Here is an 18,223-nt window from a genome sequence, read left to right as displayed (position 1 = left end):
AGGCCTTTTTTTTTTTATTAGAACAGAGGGAGAAAGTTATAACCCCTGGTAAAATGAGCAAATCTGCCTGTGGCCAGTCCTTTTGCAGGGATCTTAGGAACACAGCGAGGCCAAGCTTTGCCAAGCCCTGGAAGCCCAAGTCAGCTCTGCCCACAAATTACTAACAAGGACATGTTTATTCTCCTTTATGATAAGGACTGAACATGCTGTGAAATTGAGTGTTCCGTGATTTACCTTTACCATGCCTCTAAATTATCCTGACATCTTTCTGCTCTTCTCCTCTGCTGGAATCTAGCTTTAATTAATTTTCAGTAACAAGTCAATTGTCCCCAGTTTGTTTTTCTCTTCAAAACATGTTCATCACCAGGGCCACATTAGTCATAAGTGACAGATGGAAACTAAAATCAATATCCACATAACCAAAGACACTGGAGATACCAAAGTCCAGTTGGGTCGCCCAGCTCATGCTGGTGGCAATGGGCTGACCGGTCCTGGTAGGGCCTCTCTGTTCCTCTGTCCTGATCTCCCACCCCTCCTGCAAGCCCGCCCTGACAAGGAGTCACCAGTTCTTTAGTCCTTTAACCCAGTAACGACTGAGAAATGAGGAGGGGAGGAAGGAATACAGGGAGAGGAAAAAGGGCAGTGACATGAAAGGGACAACGGGAAGAGTGAGCCAAGGAACATGGGGACGCCAGGAAAAGAGATTCCACTGGGAGCTGCAGCCGCACACAGCTCTTGGGGAGTCAAGGCGCACCTGCGCCTGCCCGGGAAACAATAATCGCAAAGGAAAAGGGAAGCTCAGGGCGTGGAGAGTAAATGAAGACCAACGCAATGGGAAGAGGCAAAAGCTATTTGTCCCGAGTTTGCCACAGCAAGGGAGTCAGCCACCGTCACCTGTGCTCTGGCAAAGGCTGGAAGGCAGGCAGAGGGTGGGACAGCTCCACAGTGGGAGAAAGGGGGGCTTCAGGCATAGCCCCCATCATGCCCCGATGGGGGCTGCAGGCAGGTGACTAGAAGCAGCATCCGTGTGGCTACTTAGGGTGCATATGTGGCTTTCTCTGGTCCAAAGCAGGGACAAAAATGAGGCCAGCTGTCAGTTGTCGATCGGGTTTTGGCCATTCGGGGTAACTGCACCCACTCTGACTTCCTCCACACCTGACTGGAAATGAGCCGGCTTCCTGGACTGATTATTGCAGATACTGGGTTTGTTCCCTGGGCAGGTTGCTGCCGGTGCTGGGCCAGAGTTCTGTGTTTACATATGGTCTGGCCATCTTCCATGTACACATTCTGTCTTGCAAAAGGTGCCGATTGCCATTTTTATGCTCATGACTTCTCTTATTCTCCCCAACATCTCTCTCCTGAGTTGCAGACCCCAGGATTCAGACAGTCTCAATGCCCTGCTGGTTTTATCTCTCAGTTATCTCTCTGCACCCCCAGAGCCACCAGCGAGTCCAAGTCACCTTTGCCTCCTGGCTGGACCACAGGCATGTCTCCTAACTATCTACTTGATGTCAATCTCAACCTTTTCTTCTGTTTTTGTTCATTCAAAATTCCCCCGAACAAAAGTCCTGTGGGAAATGATAACATAAAATAAAAATAAATATATTATTTAGTTATATTCACATATTTAATTTTACAATACATTATTATAGTCTGAATATGGAAATCCAATGTCATATTATAATAAACACATCTTTTATTATATAATAAATACATTGTATATAATAAATTCTATAAGACAAATATCATAAGGCAAAAATCAATAAAATACATATAAATAAATGTGGCTGGGCCTCACCCAGCCCTCCTACCTCAGTCTCTGGGGCCAGGTCCTTCTTTGGTATAAGCACCTCCAAGTTCATGCAATTGAGGAAACTTGGAGAAGACTTTTGTTCTGCAGCCCATAGAGATTCATTGACGAGCCCCAGGCATGTGGTTCCTCGGCTCCTGCAATCTCTCTCCCCACATGCAAGTCACCCAGCAGGACATCCCAGAGGCCACGCAGCACTCAGGCCCCCTGTTGCCTCCCCCAGAATGGTGCTGCTGCTCTTGAGCTTTGGGAGGGGCAGACACAGAGCCTTGCCATCCTCATAGTTCACCCCTGCACACGTCCTGGTGCAAGGTGGACACTCTCCTTCACCCTCCCTCTCCAGCCCCAAGCAGCAGTGCCCACCTCCAAAACTTGACAGGTTAGAATCCCAAAAGAGTGACAATAGGGAGTGGTGGTGACTGCGGCAAACCAGAGCAGATCCTAAAAACATTTGAGTTTACTTCATCAAAATGAAAGCAGTATCTCAGTTGGGCCTGCAGGTCACAAGTGTCTAGCCTCTGACCTCAGCCTTTTAAAATAATATTGTTATACAAAAAGACAGCCACGTGAGGCCAGAGACACAGAGGAGAACACCACGTGGAGGTAGAAGATCAGGGGACACAGCTACAAGCCAAGGAATGTCAGAGATTGCCGCAAACCAAAGGAGGCAGGGAGAGATTCCCTGGTGGATTCCAGGAGTGGGCGGGGCCCTGCCGACACCTAGGCTTCGGACTTCTAGACTGCAGAACTACGGACAATACATTTCTGTTGTCTAAGCCAGAGTGATAATAACAGTAATGTCCTATAACTCTTCCTGGGGCTACTCCGGAACTGAAGGAGGGCTTGATCTCTTTTTCTTTCCCATTTGTGAGGCCATGGCCAAGTAAATGAGATACAATTAATTTTTCTGTCAGCTCTACATTTTTGACAAATCACTCTGCCTCAGAGGACACCAACAGGGGCTTGAGCCGGTCACCCTGGCCTGCTCTGTGCACTGCCCGAGAACACACCGCGTCTGACCCATCTGTTTGCAGCATTGCGTGGCACCATGTCCCACGTCCCCGCCACTTTTGAACCAGGGAGAAGAGATGGAAACGCTGCTACTCCCCACTGAGGATGGGAGGGTCTCCTGCCCTCGTGTCCCGAGACATGCCTGTGCTCTGGCCCCTCTGCCGTCCCCGAGAGCAGCCCTCTTTCACAGAGAATGGCCCTCTGCGGGGCAAGGCACTCTCGCCGGGCTCTCCTGCAGTGTATTGTGATTAGGGTGCATTTAAAAAGTAATTAAAATGTGTTGAACATCAGGACTTGTGCTGGGCCACTGAGGAGAAGCCCCTAATTGGGTCCTTGGAAAGAGTCAGTCGCCTCGATGGCAGGCTGCAGTGACAAGAAACAGGGGCCAAGGGCAGGGACAGCCCGCCCGTCTCTCACCTCTCCCCACTCTCCCAGAAGAAGAGCTCCGTGGGTCCGAGCCCCTGCACACTTCCAGACGTGCAGTGTCATCAGGTTGAACTGTGCCTTCCCCCGCCCCCAAATTCATATGTTGGGGTCCTAACCCCCAGCGCCTCAGAATGTGATCTTATTTGGAGACTGGGTCTTTACAGAGGGAACCAAGTGAAAATGAGGTCACTGGGGTGGGCCCTAATCCAATAAGATGGGTGTCCTTTCAAAAGAGGGAAATCTGGACACAAGAGACAGGAATAGTGCTATAAAAGGAAAATAAAAATCTCAGCACCCCTCAACACTCCTTATGCAAAAGCGAAGGTCAAGTCTGGAGGCTGAGTCATGCAACACAGCTGTCACTAACATTCTGCGTCAGCCTGGGCCCAGGAAAGACCAAAGGCCTCAGGCATCTACAAGGACGGCCCCCACAGGTTGCTCACATGGATTCTCTTTGTCGGCCTCCCATAAATAAGGACGTGCCAGTTGTTGCTCTAGGTGTAGAACAGACACAAGATGGGATCAATCATCCCTCCACCCAGAGACATCTGCCTAATTCTTCCCTCACTCCCCTTTTCTCCTCAAACATTGCCTTATCTTTTGTAAATGTAGATTTCCTGAGCACTAACTGAAGTCTCTCAAGATTGTAACCATTTGTCTCACTGCCCACCCCCCCCCCCTTTCCTTTCTACTTTCTGTGGACTCCCTCCCATTAAATACCGAGTTCCCAAACCCCTCTTTGGAAAAAACAGTCGCACATGTGTCTGTGGGCTGTGTTTTCCTGGGTGCAACCTCAAACTTTGGCTTAATAAACCTCCATCGGCTGAGATCTTTGCCTCGGTTGCTTGTTTTGGGCTGTCCGGGGAAGACGGCCGTGTCCCCAAGCCAAGGAGAGAGGTCTGGAGCAGACCCTGCCTCACAGGCCTCAGAAGGGGCCAGCACTGTTGATACTGTGATTTTCTGACTTCCAGCCTCCCGAGCTGAGACAATAATTCTTGTTGTCTGAGCCCCCCATCTGTGGCATTTTGTCAGGGCAGCCCGAGCAAACCAACACAGGAGGATACCCCACTTTCCAGGACCCGTCCCCGGGGCCTGCTCTCCACCAAAATCCCAAGCAAATACCCTATTTCACTCCCCATTCTTCACACATACACACACATTTCAATAATGACCATAACAGAAGGTGAAGAACCAGGCAGAGGAAGAAAGATACTCGACTGCTCAGAAATGACAAATCCTGTGGTAGATACATCGGTGGGACCTTCGGCGGTTTTACTCAGCAAGACGGACAGCAGAGCAAGCACTGAGATTCGGGGCACACAACCCACCTGCCCCATGGTCCCCAAATCAAAGCCTTTATCAAACCAGTGTCCAGTTACTTGAATCTGAATAATCCTTGTGCTGAAGCCAAAGAGATTAAAAAAGTTCAAAATGCCCAAGAAGCTGTCCCGTCTGCATGGGAGATCTTATCAGTACCATTTTATTTATATCTTAGCATCCAATAAACATTTTTATCCTGCAAATTTATTGGAAGCGGCTTCTCTCCCTAATATGCAGATGCTAATGTACTTTCTGCCCCACCAGTGTTTTCAGAAAGCATTTTCAGTTTTTGACAGGTAGGAAATTTGCATTTCCATTAGTGAGGGCTTTGTCAATTGTGAGTCATAAAAGCCCCAGAAGAATAGGGTTGGGGAAATGTATTGTACTGTAAAAAGGAGACTTTATTGCATGGTTCAACGCAAAGTACCAAAGCAGATAAAGGCTCCAGAACGCTCTGCACAGAAACCTCACAATGAGAAGGAACTTATTAATGCATGCGCCTGTCACCGGACAACCAGAGGGGAGGAAAGTCTGAATGTGACTTTACTAGTTTGCAATTTACTGTGTTTAACATTAAAATAATCCGCTCTTTGAGGGTGATAAGGGGCATTTGGCGCTGCCAGCCCAGGACAAGTGCTTCTTGCTCCTGCTCCATTAGCTGCGGGTATAATCTTCTCATTGAAAATCGCTCCTGTTCGGCCACACTGGTGCTGGCGGGGCTGGGGGGTTGCTTTGTGTGTGTGATTTGTTTTACTCTTTATGTTGGTGAAGTCAAAATGCCCGAGAAAAATAAAAGCTCGAGAATCCCCGGCAGCAGAAAAAATGATGCAAACAGTGCTGCTTTGTTTGTTATCTTATTTGCCCTTCAAACTCTGTCCCCAAACACTTACATAGTTAAATAATTCAGCTGCAACACTAAATACTGGAGCGGGGCAGGCCGAAGGAAAGACGTCGGGAGTCCAGGGCCATCACGGCATGCATTCCTGGGAAGCTGCAAACCAGCAGAGAGAAGGAGTAGCAAGAGATTCCTCCAGTGGCCTCTGTCTGTCCTTCCCAAGGCTCCCTCAATGCAGTAGTCTTAGCCAGGAGCCAGCTGAATCTCTCGTTTAGGGATGAAGGAAATGAATAAACAGAGGTTAGTGACAAGTGCAGGGCACACAATTCATTAGCAGTGAGCAAGGTCCGAGGTCCCACATCTTTCGGCTCAGATTTCAGGCTGCTTCTCCCAGACACTTCTGTCCTTCCTTCATTGCAGGGGCTTTTATTGAGGGATGACTCTGTGCCAGCACGGGAAATGCAAAGGGGATAGGGACAGACCAGATCCTGGCGCTCATGGGAGGCTCCCTTTTTAGTGGGTGAGACAGGCGATAAATGAGGAAGCCAGCAAATGCACACGACAGTGTCAGCACCAGGCAGTGACGGTGATGTGCACTATCTGGAGGACAAAGGGTGGTGGGAAGGTGTGGGGCGGGGACCAGCTTGGGGCAGGGGATGAGAAGGCTCTGGGGAGGTAGGCAGAGGCATGCATGACAACCAAGAACGCTCCAGACGGGGTCCCGAAGGCCCTGCCCAGCTCGGCGTCCATGAAGCAGGAGCCCCGTGTGCAAGGGGAAGAGTGGCCCGAGCACAGCTGGACAGCAGGAGGCCAGATCCCGGGGTCGTGCAGAGGAGTTGAGTCTGATTCCAGTTGCTTGCGATGGGAAACCGGTGGAAGATTTTAAGCAAGAAGCGGCATGATCCGATTTCTATTTTGTATAAAGCTCCCACAGGCATTGAGAATGGATTCTAGGGGTGCAGGGATGGAGAGCTCCTTATGATATTGTTGCAACCAGCCTGGGGGGCTCTTGGAGGGGCCCCCAAACAGTACTCCTCTTTCTTGCCTGAGTTTGGAATCTTTTGAGAATAAACAATTAAACAGTGGGGTGGCAGTGGAGCTGAAATAGCCTCTGTGTTGAAAAGGCTGGATAAGAACCAGGGATAAGAACCAGAGCTTCCTGATATTGACCCCCAGGACTGGGCAGGCCCCCGACCCCGTGATGGGGAAGAAGCGGCCTTGGAGGGGCAGCAGGGAGCACCAGGGGGAGGCAGCGCGGCACGTGTCCAGGTCATAATCCCCAAATTTCCCACAATCCCCAAAATTCGGTCCTAAGGTGGAAGGGGCGCAGGAGTCATGCTGACTGAGCCTCCTCTGTGGGAGGAGCATGAGCAGTGGAGGAGAGGTATTCTGCCCGAGGCAGGCGACAGGTGACAGTGGGTCAGCTGGAGATGTTAGTCATGAAAATAGGGAGCATCTCAAGAGAACGTCCGGTGATTCGTAGACTCACAAATACTTATCGCCAGGCGCTGTGCCGGCCAGAGCAAGCTCCTGCCTACAGCCTAACCTCTCCACAGGAGACGGCTATTAATTAAAATGTTGACAATCTGCAGGGACACGGCGTTCAATCATCCCTTCAATCAGGAATTTGGGCGGTTTCCACCTCTGCGTCCTCCGTGGAGAAGCAGCGGCCCCCACTCTCCTTGTCCTAGGTTCTCGTACACCTGAGAAGAAGCTCGTGTTATACGGTTCTTACATTCCCCTTGTACAAGTTAAACAACTTCCAGCTCCTTTGTAACCTTTGCTCATTTCTGCTTGTGATTTGCTGCAGTTTTACTTTGTTGCTCTTAAAATTCAGGCAACAAAGCACGGCACGACGCCCGGTCACCGAGCCCGACCTCCGCTGTGTGTGTTACAGCCCAGGGATTGCTCCCTGGTGACACACGTCCTCCCGGTTCATCCCGGCCCCCTCGCTCTCCCTGACAATACCAGCGCAGCACTGGCTATCACATTCTGCCTCAGGGACCCAATAATCCCAGAAGTTTTGTCTGCTGGGCTGTCTCCCACCTGGATCTGCGTAAAATAGCTTGTATTCACTCCTTAAAATTTAGCCTGTTATCCATGTTATTACCGAAAGACACCTAGTTATGCTCTGTCCTAGGTTGAGTCGTGTCCCCTCAAAATGCCCATGTTGAAATACAGGCTTCCTCTCACTTTTCTGATGCATAGGGGTAAACTGGCACTGAGAAAGACTCTCGTGTGTTCTCTAGGGACCTCCCAGGCGGAGGGTCTGTGGTGTCAGCAAGTTTCTGGAAGAGCATCAGAGCTTCCCTGCAAGGATGCTCTGATTTCAAATTTTCTGTCCCAACTTTCCTGATGAATACACACAACTCTTACTGTTCAAGCTTAACTATTCCATTATTCTTTTAGATCAGAGAGCACAGGCACAGCATCTATCATCATCATCATCATCAAATATATTAGAAAATTCCTACTAAAATGTGGCAGGGCTCCCAAGGCAGATCAAAAGACACGGCCCTTATTTTCTGGGATGTGGAGTCCAAGGCCAGTGTGTCAATGCCATTTATTTTAACTTGCTAACTGGTTCAATGAATGCTTATTGACCACCTACTCTGCTCTAGGTGCTGTGGGATGTTTTTGTCAAAGCTTTGAAAAGTAGCAAGGAGGATGGCAAAGAAGGGAGCTGGGCATCATGTTTCATTTCAGAACCTGCCCGTCTCCTGGGTAAATGGTGAAGAACCATTTGCAAGCACATCGTGATGATTAGCCAGGGGCAAGCAGAGGCAGGAGACCTGCCGTTGCCCCCACCACCCTGGCATCCACCTGTCTGCAGCCACATTAGGGCCTGCGCCTCCGCCTGGCTGGTCCCAAGAAGGCCGCCTGCTCTGCTGCAGCTCAGAAGCCTAATGGAGAGAAATGCATCTTTCTGGCTAAAAGGAGGCCTCCTTGCCAGGCCCCCATGCCGACTACCAAGTCCTGGCAGAGCGTGGCTCTGACTGCCACACTCGGATTAGCACAGCCACCAGAAGTTGGGTAGTTCTTAGCTCTCACCTGCATCCAAAAGCCAGCTGCTCCAGCAAACCAGAACTGAAAGCAGACACATGCTGCGCACCAGCTGACAGCCTGATCAGACAAAATGGCAAAAGCCACAGCTGCTGGCGCGCTGGAGACCCTCCATCCAAGCACACAACCTTCTGGGTATCCTCGCAGCCTTCCCGGGGTCGGGGGGGGGGGGGTGCTGTGTCCTTGACCAGTGGCTCGGGTGGCCTCCCTGGTTGGGACTGGCCCCTTGGCCAGCTCTCCCCTCGCCCTCTCTGCAAGACCTGAGCACGCTCGTCCTCTTGGCAAGATCTAATGCTACCTGTGGGATTTTCACTTATCTCTGTGAAGTGGAAAAAAAAAAAAAGGTAAAGCAAGTTGTATTTGAAACTAAAGCCAAAAAGCTTAACCTCCTCTTGGGAAGGAGTTCTCCTCCTGGGACTGGCTTTGCTGTGCCAAGTTCAGGAAAGAAAAGCAAGTGGGAGAACAAAGGTGCCAGGCTGTGGCCGTCCTGCTGATGGGCAGGTGGCCGCTCAGCGATGGCAGCGCCTCGGCCAGGCCTGTCCCTTTCTCAACGAACACGGCTACACTCGCACCTGGCAGCTCTGTCAGGCAGCACCCGAGGACGGCAGAGCCACACGGCGTTCCCACCCGCCAAGAGGCAGGCTCTGGGCTTCCTGCCCCGGGGCTGGAGCTTGTCTGAGCCAGACTGTATCACGGAGCCTTAACTTCCCCTCTCTGAACTGGAGATAATTCCACCTTAGTGTCTTTAGAAGCTTAATTAATGGACGGTGATTAAATGCCTTGAAATGGAAAATTCTAGAATAAATAGCACCCCTCATGAAGAGGCGTCACTGCCCTGGCCTTTCAGCTAAGATGTCAGGATCATAATTCAAGATTAGTCACTCATTTTAGTGTGTGGTCTTGACATTTCTGTTTCTCTGCAAGGCAGGCAATTGACTGAGCTGCCTTATGGCTTCTTGCCTTTGGATTGGCGAATTTAGGCACATTCTGTTATTTCTTGCCCATGCTGAGTTCTCCGCCCGCAGAGCCCTTCCTGCCCTGGTGCCCCAGCACCCCTGCCCTCCCCCCCACCACTTCCCTCCTCCTGGCTGGCTCTGCCTCCCCTGCAGGCTCCGCGAGCACGTCTCACCATGCAAGTCCTCCCTGTGCCCTGGCCACCCCTGCCGCCAGCCTGAGCTGAGTTCCTCCCCACCCTGCCCCTGCCAGCCCTGTCTCCCAGGCTCTGCAGAGAGCGCAGAAACTTGCTGCATTTCCCCCAACAGCCAGCACAGGGTTTGGTACAGTAAGTTCTCAATAAATAACTGGTGATGGACGAAGTACAAAAATGCTTGATCAGGATTGATATAAAGAGATCCATCCCTAAGGGAATAAGCCCTTCCTTAATATCATGGGTCTTCAATGAAACCAAAGCCCACAAAGACTTTGTAGTGGACATGGGCTGCTTTAAGAGAGTCACTAATCAATTTCCAGGTTCTCAACTTCCTAAAACTAACTGGCCCAAGGACATGCCCGAATTCTGCAGGATTGCTCCCCTTGTCCACTCTCTAGCACAACAGTCTTCTCCCTGAGCAAAAGAAAGGCTTTCCTCTCAGCCAGCCTGAATTGCCTTGGAGTGTAAACACCTCTGGGAAACCAAAAAAGGGGCAATTCCAGAATGCACTGTTCTCGAGGACACTCGGAAGTCAAGCATGGGGAGTATTGGAAAGACTCCTGGAAGAAACAGCTCCTCCCTCACCCTCCAGCACCGTCCCTCCCTCCCGCTACCGTCCACCCCTCTCTGCCCACCGCTGTCCGTCTGAGGCCATGATGGGATTCACATGCAGACCCGAGATGCTCCTCATGGGGACTCCGACTGCTGGCAAAAGGAGATTCAGTGAGGACTGGTTTCACCATTTTGGTTATGTGGAGGGCATTTTCCATAAATTGGATGAGTTAAATCTGCAACTCCAAGGTTTTAACAAAAATGTATTTAAAGGAGGGACTCAATATATAACATGCAGGAAAATAAATCTTTTAAAACGATTTAAAGTCATAATAAAAAATTTGAGCTGTTTACTTAAAGATGTGTGAAGAGATACACAGTTTTTCACAGTTCTTTTAGGGGCCATACAGGCAAAAATGTTGGGGCCACTGCCTGATTTCACAGGTGGAGGGCCCTTGGGTGGTTGGGAGGACCCCAGACTCCTGCTGTGTGTGATGAGAAGGGACAGTGCAGAGTGAGGCACCCACGAGGACAAATAAGCCAGTGGTGCCCAGATGTGACACCAGGGCAACTTGCTACAGAGAGATCACGAAACATGCGCGTTAGGTCCCTGCCTGCTCCCCGCCTACTCCCCATTTTCTGCCTGTTGTATATTTTAAAGTGTTCCTTTGGATTTCTTGTTGAGTTTACAGCACTGGGAGAGAGGAAGACTTTCTAAAAGGAAAGGTGAGGTGTTAGAAAGATGGAGAGATGAATTTGAGAATGCGGAGAGGAAAAACAAGAGAAATCAAAGTAATTGGGAAATTAAAAGAACTAAGACATGCAAAACAAGAACAGCAATAATAAATTAGTTGTTTCTCTTTAAAATTATGCGAGAAGAAAGCTAGGCTTTCTCTGTGCTGGAATTCAGAAGATCTGTGAATTCAGAGGGATCCTAGACGTGGATAGGAAAACAATTACATTTTCATTTTCACTAAGCTCTAGCTGAAACTTAGCATTTTCCTTTAATTATAAATGTGGGCATTGAACCACAGTAGTATTAGCAGTTCCTGTGGTTTGTTCCCAGTAGAAATCACAGATATTTTCATATCCCATTACTAGTTGCTGCAAATATCTTGAAATATTATTTACCCTTATCACTACTCCAAAATTATGGTGGTTATTAAACCTGTGCGAGATCTTATTTAACACATTAATAAAAGCACATGTATACTCTATCATAAATGAGCTTTAAAAATATTTTGATAACTGTATATCAATATAACTGGTTTCCATTATAATCCTCTGTATTAATGTTATAAAATATTTTATGCTTTTAAAAACATTATTCTGAAAAGGGGTCCCTTGTGTGAAAAAAAAAAAAAGTTTAAGAATCCCTGCTTTAAAACCATACTCCAAAATACTTTGTTAATGGTGACAGCAGGCAGCAGGGGATAGGGGTAGAAAAAAATAACCACCCATACTAGAGAAATGGCCTGAGAATAGGCTGGGTACAGCCAACACCGGCAGAGAGACATGCTGGTTACACTGTCTGGGTTTCCGTGAAGGGAGCGACCAGTCCTATGTTTAGCAAATAAATGCACCAGCCTCAAACCCGAGTGCGCCACTCTCTAGCTCCTTCTAATCCCGACACTCAAGTCCTAGAAAAGCTGCTGGAGAAAACTAGTCCCCATGCCCGGGGCTTCTCCCCAAATCTTGAGTACCATGTTATACCCCAGCAAGGAGCACTGCACAGCCTCCCCCAGCTTTGGTCCAGCTGAGCATCTGGAAGAACCAAAGAGAACTGACACCAACTTCCCCTCAACGTGCACACGAAAACGAGCCATAAACAAAGGTCTTTGGAAGTCAGAAAGTCCATCAAAATAATTCAGTGTGACCAGCAGCATGAATTATCTACTAAAACACAGTCATCGTAATTTTATTCCCACCATTTCCCCGCTTGAGGAAACAAGGGAAACTCATTTTTGGAGGGGGCAGGGGAAGAAGGGGAAATCATTTTTCTCAGGAGGCTGCAGGGAGCAATGGAAAGACAATGAACTTGGAAGTCAGGCCCTGGTACTCACTCACTATGGGGGCCTTGGGAGAGTTAATAAACATTTCCAAGTCCCAATCCCCTCATCTATAAAATAATACCTGACCTGCCCGAGTGCATGAGCACAGAAAAGCCACAGCATTGTGCTCTTTCCTTCCTTCGTAATAAAACGCAGGCATCCTGCACCAAGGAAGGCCGCGAGAAGCGTCTTCTCAAGAGGAAAAAAACCTACAAAACCAATAAAATTGTGTGCTTGTTAGGATCAAAGCTAGTCTTTCTCCTTCCCTTTCTGACTTTCATCGAACTTGAAATTCCCTATCAGTGCTGTCTGCCTCTGTCTTCTGCCAGAAATCGTCCAGGTTTTCTTATCTAGAATCAGTCAGGCTTTGGTAAGCATCTAAATAGCTGCTAATACTGCAAACCAGAAAATCTGTGCAACAAGCCTGTCTTACATTGGGGCTCCGGCCCGCGCATTTGAGACCGGCAGGATTAAGAGGTCCCAGATTTGTAGACTGGGGGTAAGAGAAAATTTAAGGCACCAACGTTTTGCCAGATTTTTATCTTCATTGGGGAACAATGGCAAGGTTTTGATCAGTCATTATGAATTCCGTTTTCTTTTTTCTTTTTTCTTTTTTTTTGAGACAGAGTCTCACTCTGTTGCCCGGGCTAGAGTGAGTGCCATGACGTCAGCCTAGCTCACAGCAACCTCAAACTCCTGGGCTTAAACGATCCTACTGCCTCAGCCTCCCCAGCAGCTGGGACTACAGGCATGCACCACCATGCCCGGCTAATTTTTTCTATATATATTTTTAGCTGTCCATATAATTTCTTTCTAATTTTAGTAGAGACGGGGTCTTGCTCTTGCTCAGGCTGGTCTCGAACTCCTGAGCTCAAACAATCCGCCCGCCTCGGCCTCCCAGAGTGCTAGGATTACAGGCGTGAGCCACCGCGCCCGGCCCCGTTTTCTTATTGTCCCTTCCAAGTACACATTCATGGTAAAATATTTCAAAGGCCTGCTGGCTGGTTTTTGCTTCTCTGTTTCCATTCATATGAAAACTTTCACTCACGGAACCCACGGGAGAGCACTTCATGCTTTTTCCAAACAGGTTTTCCTTCTGCGCCTCTGATGGGCGTCTGGGTTCATCTCGGCTCAGCCGCCCCTCACCTGGTGACACACGCCCGTGAGCCGGCGTGGAGCTCCCCTCGGTTCTTTTGCTACCGATGAGCTCATTTTTCTTTACATTTCAATTTCTTGCAAAGTGTCTTCAGTTTGGTTGTTTTAATACTTTTGCCAGCAAAGATCTATGGCCTCTATGAACCCTTTTGGGATTGGCCCTTGGTCAGCTTTTGGTCTTCATATTCACACTTTCTTTGGAAGTAAAGCTTTGTTATCCTGTGGAATCCAGAGAGTCTTCACTCTCTCTGTGAAGCAAGTGCTGAGTTTGTTTCAAGATGAGACACATCTCTATTTTCATTTGGAAGCTGTCACTTTGCTTTTCCTTTGACCTGGAAGAGCCTGCGTTGCTAGAACGAGTGGGGATGATCCGTCCCATGTAGTTGTGTCTTCTTCTCGTATCACATTCTGTTGTTCTTTCCTATGTTGATCTCTTTAAAAAGCTTTATTGAGATACAGCTTATATGCCATACAATTCACCTATTTAAAGCATATAATACTTTTAGTAAATTCACAGTTGTGCAACCATCACCACCGTGAATTTGAGAACATTTTTATCACCCCAAAAAGAAACTCCATTCCCCTTAGAAGATACCCCCTATTTTCTCCCAACCTACTTGCTACCCCCCACCCCCACCACCAGGGAACTGTCACTTCTGTCTCTATAGATTTGCCTATTTTGGACATTTCATATAAATGGAATCATACAACATGTGTTCTTTTGTAACTGGTTTCCTTCACTTAGCATAATGTTTTCAAGGTTCATCTATAGCATAGCATGTATCAGCACTGTGTTCCTTTTATTGCCAAATAATATTATAGGATTATACCATATTTTACTTATCTGCGCATCAGTTGATGTACATTTCGGTATCCACTTTTTGGCTATTATTTCTAATGCTGCTGTGAACATTCACGTGCAAGTTTTTTGTGTGGCCATATGTTTTCATTTCTCTTGGGTATACACCCGGCAGTAGAATTGCAGGGTTATTTCCTATGTTTTTAGAAATCATGTTACTCTGGAATCCTATGGGGCCCTTTTCACCCATGGCTCATTTAATTCTTCTCAGGCCTTTATTAAACAAGCACCTAGAGGTGTTTAGGGGGGTTTTAATTAGCTGTGGTAACAAATAAACCCCCACAATCCAGTGGTGCACACACTCGCCATTTATTTCCCACTCACATAACAGTCCAGTGAGGGAGCTCCTGGCTGGCTCGCAGCCTTCCCCATGTGGCAATTCAGGGTCCCAGCACATCTGCTTCAAAAAAACCCGGGCCTTGCACCTGCTGTTGGTGAGAACCCATCACATGCCTCCCACCCAGCGCAAGTCGGGCTGGGAAACATCGTCTCGGGCCCGGCAGCTGCTCCCAGAAGCAGCTTTCTGGCCGGAGAGAGGAAGCACAGTGCTGGCAGTCACTAGCTGACTGTCTCCGCGGGGCCAGGGAAGGCCGTGTGTTGGACGCCACAGGGCACGGGATCCCAACAAGGTCAGAAGGGGAGATTTCTGCCTCTCTCCTTCCCATTTCCTCTTCCTCCTAGAAGGGAGTTATCCTTGTGTTGGAGGAAAGACTGAAATGTGAGTAGGAACTGCTAAATATGGGAAGCCGCAAACGCATGTGCTCTGGAGCACCCGCCAAATACCCCATCTCCTGATCCCCTGCTGCCATGAACACACCCCCACGCGGAGAGATCAGCCTTGGATTTTGCACGCCTGGTATTTATTTAAATGTTCTTGTGTTGGCAACAGCATAGACTTCTCCCGCTTCTGGGTAGGACTGTCAATCACGGTGCCCCCGCCCTGGCCACAGGATGGACACATGACCCAAAGTAGGACAGACTGCCCCTTCTCCCTAGAATTTGAACCTTAAACAACATGACTCCACAACAGACATACTCTGAGAGTGGAGTCCTGTGGAGATGTTGTCCATTCCTTTCTGCCTCTCAGATCCCAAAACGATGCTGGCCCCAGTGTTTCTGGAGCCTGTGCCTTAGCTCTGACTCTGGGAGCTGCCCCATGACCTACAATAAAGTTCTGCCTGGTTTCTTGTCACTTGTAACAAAGAATCCTAACCAATCCTCTACTTAAGGTAGAAACCTGAGGATCATTCCAACATCTCTCTCAACTTTCTGCCATTCATGTGCTGCAGATTCTACCCCCTGAACAGCTCCCGGATCTTTCTCTGATGCCACCTCCTCTGCTATAGTTCAGGTTCTTACCAGTGTTTGCCTGGACTTCACAAGACCCCTTAACTGCTACCTTCCTGTCCCCATGGAAACTTCTCTAAAATGCAAATACAGCCTTTAAAAAGTACAGTACCACCACTGGTGCAGTGAAATTATGCACCCATATATTGCCAGTGAGGTTATAATTTTTACAACTTTTTTGAAAGGCAATTTGCCCACAGGTATCAAGAGCCATTAAAAAAAATACAGCCTTTGACCCAGCACTTTCACTTGCAAGAATTTTTTTCTAAAGAAATAATTAGACACACATACAAAGATTTATATCTAAGAATATTCTCTGAAACATTCATTCATTCACTCATTCAACAAATATGGAATGCCTACTATATGCTATTACTATTACTTATAATAACAAAATATCGGGTAATAAAAGAACTGTCCAGTTAGAGGGAAGTGGTTAATAAACTTAATTATGGTTGTATAATAGAATACTATGTAGTTATTAAATATTATCATGTTTTTAGGAGAATATTTAATGACATGTGGAAATTCACATTAAGGGGAAAGAGCCAGTTTCAAAAAAGTATATAAAGTATAATCCCAATGTCGAAGAGAGAGATACACATATACCAAAATATGAACAGTGGCTAACTCTAGGGAATGAGATGGACTGATTTTTGGTTTTTTGTCTATGTTTTTATATATTTCCAATTTTTAATAATGAACAGGAAAGTCATTTTTTAAAACTACTTAAAAAGCAATAAGTAAATATGATCATGTCTCTAAGTTACATAAAACCCATCAACCAATCTTCCTCACTTGCAGGATAAAACGGAAAATGCTCCAGCACCTGCCCCCGCCACCCTCTCCCGTCCCGTCCCCAGCTCAGCTCGCAAAGCACCGCGTCACCAGCCTTTCAGAGCTTTCGCACCACAGGCCTTATCCACACAGTAGGCCCTCTTCCTGCGACTGCCCCTCTCTGCCTTTGTTCACTCAACAGGTATTTATTGTGCGCCATTCCCGCCAGGCTCTGTTCTAGGCACTAAGGATACAACAGTCAACAAAACAGTCCCTGGCCGCAGGGTTCATATTCCAGCAGAAGAGGGCAGAAAACAGACACGTACACGAGCAGCTATGTGCTGTGTGTCATTTCCTATTTCTGCCGTAACACAGGACCACAGACCTGGTGCTAAAAACATCACAAGTTTATGCTCTTACGGTTCTGGAGGACAGAAGTCCACAGTGAGTCTGGCGGGGCTGAAATCAAGGTGTCAGCAGAGCTGGTTCCTCTGGAGGCTGCAGGAGAGAATCCATTTCTTTGCCTTTCTCAGCTTCCAGTGGTGACCCATGGCCCCTTCCTCTGACTTCAAAGCAGCCGGTGGCATCTTCTCTCCTCTCTGCCCTCCTGCCTCTCTCATGAGGACTCCTGTGATCGTGTCGGGCCACCTGGATAATCCAAGGTGATCTTCCTGAAATCTCAAGATCCTTACCTTGATCATATCTGCAGAGTCCATTTTTCCACTTAAGGTCACATACTCACAGGTTCCGGGGACTGGAGCGTGGACATGCTGGAGGCCACTGCTCAGCCTACCACACGTGATGTCACGTGGCCGTGTGCTGCACTGTAGCCGAGGAGGAGTGGGTTTGCTCTGTACACAAGGGAGTCAGGAAGGCCTCACTGATAATGCAACTGACTGTAGAACCTCCCACCTTTGGCATTCCTGTAGTTGTCCTGTATTCATTTCCCAAGAACTTGTTCAAGTGTTCCTCCTCTGGAAAACCTTGCTCCACCCGCTACATCCCCTGTTGAGTTAGTGTGGCTGAGAATACGTCCGCATACCCGACCCCACCATCATGATGCTCGCCATTCTAGGTGGAGATGTTTTGTTTACATACGGGGGTTTCCCTAGTTGTTCATGAGTGTCTTCGGGGCAGACGCGAGGTGTTGCGACCCCTCCACCTCCCCGGCACGGTGCCAGGCACAGCAGACGTCCAGTCAGTAGTTGCTGAGCAGATGAGTAAATGAAGGAGAACTGGACTTGGAACCAAATATGAATTTGATTCTGCCCCTCCCACAAGATATTACATCCCTCCACAGAGCTCTCCTCACCTGTGAATGGGATGATGATGATAATAATGATGTCATTTGCTTTCTAGGACTAATTTGGGAATCCAACAATTGTAAAAATAGGCAAAACTTCTAGTGCTTGGCTTATAGGAAAAATTCCATTAAATTACATAAAGGTGTGCTGTAATACTGGGAGTGAAGAACAGTTAATAGGAAAGAAGCTATGAAAACGTGTCCCTGGTCACTGAGGACTAAGCTGCACCCAGCACCGAGTGCTGGCTCAGGGCAGGCTCTGCCCCCAGCATGGGCCCTCAGCCCCTTAGAGCAGGGACCTTGTCTCGCTCCTATTGTGTCCCCCCATAGGGCCTAGAATATGTTTAGCTCAACAAATACATATTGAGCGCCTACTATGTGCCAGGAACTGTGCTAGATGCCAGGGGTACACAGTTGACCAGACAGACCCATTTCATGGCCTCACAGACATGACATTGAACTACAGCAGAAGTGACCGGACACTGAGGCCAGCAAAACTCATGGGGCAGGAGGGGGCTGTGCACTGGGCAGCTTGGCTCTGTGATTTGCCTCAGAAAATGCCAG

At 48.2% G+C, this 18,223-nt stretch overlaps 1 protein-coding gene across 5 annotated transcripts in view; it reads right to left on the bottom strand.

The window, feature by feature from the left end:
- Positions 1–203: 203 nt before the first annotated feature.
- The window catches only part of DCTD (dCMP deaminase), a 56,728-nt gene continuing 38,708 nt past the window's right edge, over positions 204–18,223 (bottom strand). For all 5 annotated transcript variants that reach the window (XM_045552457.1, XM_045552459.1, XM_045552460.1 and 2 more), the window contains exons 7-8: positions 5,458–5,558; positions 204–1,568 (exon numbers count right to left, since the gene is read on the bottom strand). In XM_045552457.1, the coding sequence (XP_045408413.1) occupies positions 5,483–5,558 (76 nt within the window). In that variant the 3' untranslated portion in view covers positions 204–1,568; positions 5,458–5,482. The remainder of the gene's footprint in view (positions 1,569–5,457; positions 5,559–18,223) is intronic.

Source organism: Lemur catta, chromosome 5, assembly GCF_020740605.2.
Source record: "Lemur catta isolate mLemCat1 chromosome 5, mLemCat1.pri, whole genome shotgun sequence".
Lineage (NCBI taxonomy): Eukaryota > Metazoa > Chordata > Mammalia > Primates > Lemuridae > Lemur > Lemur catta.
Note: the sequence above shows the minus strand (reverse complement) of the source record. Positions and strands in the feature narration are given on the sequence as shown.